General features: G+C 48.1%; 1 protein-coding gene across 1 annotated transcript in view; it reads left to right on the top strand.

Moving 5' to 3' along the window:
- Nucleotides 1–1,431, top strand: part of LOC142592659 (uncharacterized) — a 39,697-nt gene extending 38,266 nt beyond the window's left edge. Inside the window, exon 4 of the mRNA XM_075704226.1 lies at nt 1,203–1,431. Within this exon, the coding sequence (XP_075560341.1) occupies nt 1,203–1,394 (192 nt within the window). The 3' untranslated portion in view covers nt 1,395–1,431. The remainder of the gene's footprint in view (nt 1–1,202) is intronic.
- Nucleotides 1,432–6,000: the final 4,569 nt, after the last annotated feature.

Below are 6,000 nucleotides of genomic sequence, written 5' to 3' on the forward strand. Positions count from 1 at the left end.
TAAAACAGAAAAAGAGAAATAAGATATGCCGGCATTTAAGTTACTCAACCTCTCCAAACGTGAGGTTAGTTATTAACGGCGAATGTGTTGTCTGTGTCCACACGTGTTCATAAATTTTATTTACAGTCAAACTAAGTCCGTCCCCTCACTTTCTTATTACGTCAATTTTATGAAAACTACTATATCAACTGTTTATGAATTTGCTGCCTTACTTGCCAAATAAAGTATTCCTTATATGTCCATAGCTTATCAGAAGTGTACGTGGAAAGAAAATAATTCATAATGCATTGGTACACGATTGCATGTACATCTAAAGCTGTTGCGTTGGGGCGCTTCACTATATGGAATCTAACTTATTGGGTGTTGAGAGAGCGGAAGGTCATAGGAGATAAAGCATTGCCGAAACGAAGTCGTTATTCATTAATCACTGCGCTTTGTCTTCCTTGCCTCACCTCCGTTATGCGTATGCCTGAAATCTTTTTTCAGTACGTACTGCGTGCGTATATTTTGCAAATTTGTGTTGCTGTCGAATATTAATTTATTGACTACACGACGCTGTCTGCGTCGTTGCCCTGTTCGAAGACATTTGCGCACGCGGTTAATGATGTGGGTCCGTTTTCAGAAAAAAGCTCCTGCGCTACACTCTTAGACAAATGTGCACCCTTTTTTGTCGCACAACAATAATCATCTGCCTTGCTTGCGTTTCCTTTTTTGAAAACGCCGCGCACGCTACTTTCCTGTCGAAAATGCTTTCTCGTGCTGATAACGCGCATGCCGTTTGTGAGTTGGAAGTGCCGGGCTCGCAGCGTTAAGTAAATGCGGAGAAGACAGATGACGATTATCGTTGTGGGGCAAGATACGATCCAAAGGGTGCAATATTGTTTAATTAAGAGTGTAGAATTGTCAGTAAAAGCACGTAGGAACCAATCCTGATGTTGTGCATGCGTATTATTCGCAAAGGCCGCCGGCCATTAGAAAATGATACTTATGAACTAAAAGCCTTGTTAATTTGTCCCTTGGTTTCTTTATGCCTTCATTCAAGTTCTCGCTCGTTTCTAAATTTTACAAATTTCCATTAATCTTCAGTTAGACACCGATTATCAGACAATTTATTTATAAGCGCCTGTCAATATGCATATCTACCTTGTAATTATTATGTCAAGTCATATGTGTTTTTACTTGCTTCTGTTTTATTTCCAAAGCTCTGCTTTAGCCGGAAGAATGCCACCACACTGAAGTACGGACTCACGGCGGTGGGACTTGAGTATTCGGATGCCGCCGGCCACTGTGGAATGGGAAGGTTTCCAATGCTGACCACAGTTAAAAGGACACTCAAATTCTTCAAGGAAAAGTACAAGTCCCCGAACGCCTACCAGGACTGTCTGCATGTATAGCGCGCTGCTGTTATTGGCACAGGAATACAAGATGTGTTACACGAGTCTGTTACGTTTCTGATGTTGAGAAAAGAGTAAGATTATTTAACTTCTTAGTCGCTGCTATTTCTGCATGTTTCGCGAATTGCTGGGTGGGAAGATATAAGTGTGGCCGATCCTACATGCACGAGGCCTAGCAGAGGCAGGCATGAAATATTTATGCATCGCGCCCACACGTGAGCTATAGCATGCCAGTTAGCTCGTTCAGTCGTGTTTTTCTGCCACGCTTGCCTGCATACCGGAAGACTAGCTGGTCCTCAAAACGTACAGTCAATGTGTGTCCGGATCTGCAGTCTTTACCGGCGAATGCTGAGAGCAAAAGTATGGCCTTCGAGATTTTTGCGTTTACTACTCCGAGGGCGTTTTCAGTGACGCGTTCATTCCGACACCAACAATCATTCCCATAGTTTGGTTGCTCCACTGTGGCATTTGCTCTTCCCGGTACGTGCCTTCGACCACCGCACACGAGAGTTTATGGGTCCCCTCCAAGCATATTGGATGGCAATCGCTGTGCTACGGCGACCTTGGTAGCGTGCCAGCTCTGCGCAGCACTTTGACGTGACGTGTTTAGTCTTGCAGCGCTTCATACACCGTCACTCAGCAGAGAATGGCTGAGTGACAGAGGCCGCGTCTTTTTTACGAATTCATGGAATTCATCTTCAAGGATTGTCGCGGTCATTCACCGCACCAGTACTGCACGTCACCCGCCGGCTCAAGGGTGTAAGAGTTGAAGAGGACGTCGGGATGAAAAACTTGGGAGGGTTATTTACATTATTTACAGTGAGACGACCAAGAAATTAACAGTCATGGAGCCATTACAGGCCGGCAGCAACTCGGACGCTGAGGCCCGTGGCAAGAAGCTCGAAAGACGTGAATCAAGGAATGCTCTATTGCTGCTCCCGGTCTCTGGCCTTTAAGCCCTTCGGTGTCTCGAAGACACGTCACGTTCGGCCAATCGGCGAGCCCGCTAAGGTGTCGTCATTTTCGGCCAATGATAGGTGCCCGTGGTATTGCGTCACACCCGGCGGAGAGGGTCGCTCCTTGGGCCCCAATTGTCCGAGGGCTTTCTCCCTGCGGTATTGCCTTGCTGACTTGCAAGCGCCGTCACAAATTGTTGGAAGAGGGCGACGCTGCCAGGGTTTCACGGTGCATTACAGCCGTCTTGCTTCGGGACACACTTTACCTGGAACAGTGCCAGGCTCTCGCTGCACTTTCGGGAAGAGTCAAGCAGTGAATAGCTCCAGATGCGGCATACGAGGGCGGGGACGTCAACTCGTTTGCACGTGCCGCGCCTCAGGAATAGGCGCTTCTGCGCTCCTTAATTAGCTGTGGCGCGATTCGATGTGGTCTGGTGAACTCGAAGTGGGCTCAGGAAACGGTCCCGTATCTAACAGCTCGTCCTCGCCCCGGAAGTTCGGAATGGCCGGTGAAATCAATTCGCTGGCCATGAGGAACGCTGAAAGAACCTGCAGGGTACTGGTGTGCAGCCTCGTTTGACGAACTTCGGAATCCTGTGCCCTGGGGAACATACGTCAAACAAACAAAATAACACAGCGCTGCACCACGTGTAATCGCAGGCTCTTCACCCCTGACTCGCCAGGCTATTACTGAGTCAAAATGGACCCTGATCTTTTATTTCCCCAATTTTGACAAAGCAGTTCCAACCACCTTTCCAAACCGCTATCCATTTCTCCCCGAATGCTGACAAGACCAGAGTGACATTGTTGTTGCAAAACAAAAGGTCGTTGTCGTTGCAAACAAACAATGAAAACAGCCGAACATACTTAAGTGGCCTAATTTCGCGAACATCCTGTTCTCACCCTAGCGCAGTGGCGTACTTATCTCATGTACTGTTGCCACTGAACAGTCTGGCCAACATCACAGGTACGTAATTACAATCGCGCTAGCTTTGTGGTCTCTATTCAGAACGCGTACGTATACTTGCGGCATAGGCAAACCTTTCATTACACTTACTCCCGTTTCTTCCCTGATAGTCCCTACAGGACGCGTACCTTAAATGAACAACTACACTTACTTACGCACTCCGTAGAACCCTTAAAAAATAATAACTAGTTCTACGCCGCTCACTAAAGAAGACAGAATATGGCTGCCCTAAACACACACGAGCAACCCAGTCATAAGCCTGCTCCCTTCCGTCCACACAGGACACGCGCTAATGGCCCTAGGCTACGAACGCTTCTCAGTGCAAATCATGCACTTACTGGAAACCTACGCGCTTAAACTTAGAAAAATAAAAAACAACAACAAAAGAAGGTTGACTAATACACATGCGTGTTACGATAGGCCTCTCAACGATAACCTTGACACTCAGGTTACACACACACACACACACACAGTGAGTGAGTGAGTAAAGACTTTATTTGAAAAAAAGGTATTGACGGATGACCTTGTTGTTAGGCAGCCACGAGCCCCTGGGCCCGGGCGGCTTCTTCAGCTCTCTCGATGACCTTGGCCTGCAGGTCAGGGTCGGAGCTGAGCAACACGGCCTCCCACTGCTCAGTACTACTTATTTCGTGATTTGTGTGATTTTCGGATGGGCACGACCACGTAATATGGAATAGATCCGCTTTTTGCTTACAATGCTTACATGTATTAGGGTATTGGTCCGGGTAGTAGTAGTGATAGGCTACGGGGTTGGGGTAGGTGTTCGTCTGAAGTCGTCTCCAAGCTACTTCTTGTCGCTTGTTAAGCGATTTGTGTGCTGGCGGGTACACTGCCCTGGCTAACCTGTAGTGCTGAGTTATTTCCTGGTAACTGACCATGCGATCCCTCCCTGACCCTAGCGTGAGCCGTCCGGGTGCTCGGTTGGCGAGTCCTCGAGCGGCGGTGTGGGCGGCATCGTTGCCGGGTAGGGAGTACACACACACACACACACAAAAGCCTATATATAACTAACACTCGCGAGGCTACCATGTTTACATAGACCTCATCTCTCAAATCTCGGAGCTTCTCAAACGAAACATAAAGCTCATACGTTACTTATTGAAAGAAACTCTAATCTTAAATCGCGAAATTTTGAAATGCTCACAAATAAAACAAAATGACACGTTTTACTTCTACGGAAGCTCTCTTGGCCTCCCGTTCCAAATGTTTACGACTGACTCATACTTTTGAGCCGTACTCGAGGTGGTCGCGGTTCGAAAGCTACTCTGGCTACCGAGGAACAACAAAAGGGATGACTCACTATCAGCTCCTCCAAGACGTTACAGTCCTCTGCCAATTTGCGTCCTGGCGCCCCGCTTTCCTCACAAACACGAGTGACCGCGTCGCGATTTCCTACCACCTGGTTTCGTCTTGCCACCTTGCGCTTCTTTGTACTACACGCTGAGCTTCGAAAAGAACGACGGAACGACGAGGAATTTAACTGCCCCGTGCCCTTTGTCCGCGTCCGTGCAGAACATGCCTCTCGGTCTGTCTTTGACCGGTGGCTCGAACATGCTTGATGCGCACACGTCGTCAACGACGACCGCATCTTTCTTCGCGCCCTGCCTTCCTGCGCCTGCCGTCGACTTTGGCTGCGCTACTTTATTTACCGCTTTCCGATCTTTACACGGCGCTTCTTGATGCGGCGCTTTCTCTTTGAATTCTCTTTCATGCCGTCCTCTGGCGCTAGCCGGTACACATCTCGTCGGCCCGGATCGGTCTCTTACCCGCACAGTCTGAATGATTAATAACTAAATCACCCCTCTCTTGGCTAACTAGACTGGCGGAGAGCCGCACCGATCCCTGAACAATGCAGTGGTCTTGTCTTGAGCTACGCAGCTCGCAATCCTGAGAATTACCCTCAACTGCATCGTTCAGCTCGCACTTCTCTTCGGCACGGAGATCTGACTCGACATGGGTGCTCGCGTCTGTCGGGTCAGCGGTATTCTGTGCTTCGTTAACTACCCCGTTAACGTTACCTGCGACGCACACGCGCGGTGACTGTGCCAATTCATTCACAGCTGGCCTAGCTGTATCCACAGTGCTCTGTTGGCACAGCACCTCGTCGCTCTCACTGCGGCCTTTAACGGCCTCTGTTGTCACTAATAAGGCATCGTTAGCAGTTAGCCTTTTCCCTTCACCTATGAATATGCATCCAATCTCACAGGCACTACTCTTCTCGTCGGCTTTTTGTGAAAATCCGCCGGAAACTTCCTCATTCTTTTGCTCTGTACTACCTACAGAATTTTCAGACAGGCGTTGTCTTTGTTCCTTTGACTGCTGAAAATATTGTATTTGTTTTTTCCAATGCTGCTATCTCTTTCTCGTGCTTTTGCTTACGTTCGTGACTCTCTCGCTTCCGTTCACGACGCTTACGCTCCCGTGGTTCTTGTATCACCTCCCAAGCAATCTTAATGCTTTCATCATCATTACCACTATCTTGAATCGCCTTTATGATAGCTGTCGTTTTCATCTGTTCGTCCGCCTCAACTCCCAAACCGTCGCACACCAACAAGTCTAACATCGTCAAACTTCTAAGATCCATGGCACCTGCCCCGCCTGGTGATTAGAACTGTTTTCCTTAATTAATTTGTGCAAACACACAATGCAACAAATTTCCGAT

This window comes from Dermacentor variabilis, chromosome 9 (genome assembly GCF_050947875.1).
Source record: "Dermacentor variabilis isolate Ectoservices chromosome 9, ASM5094787v1, whole genome shotgun sequence".
NCBI classification, from domain to species: domain Eukaryota; kingdom Metazoa; phylum Arthropoda; class Arachnida; order Ixodida; family Ixodidae; genus Dermacentor; species Dermacentor variabilis.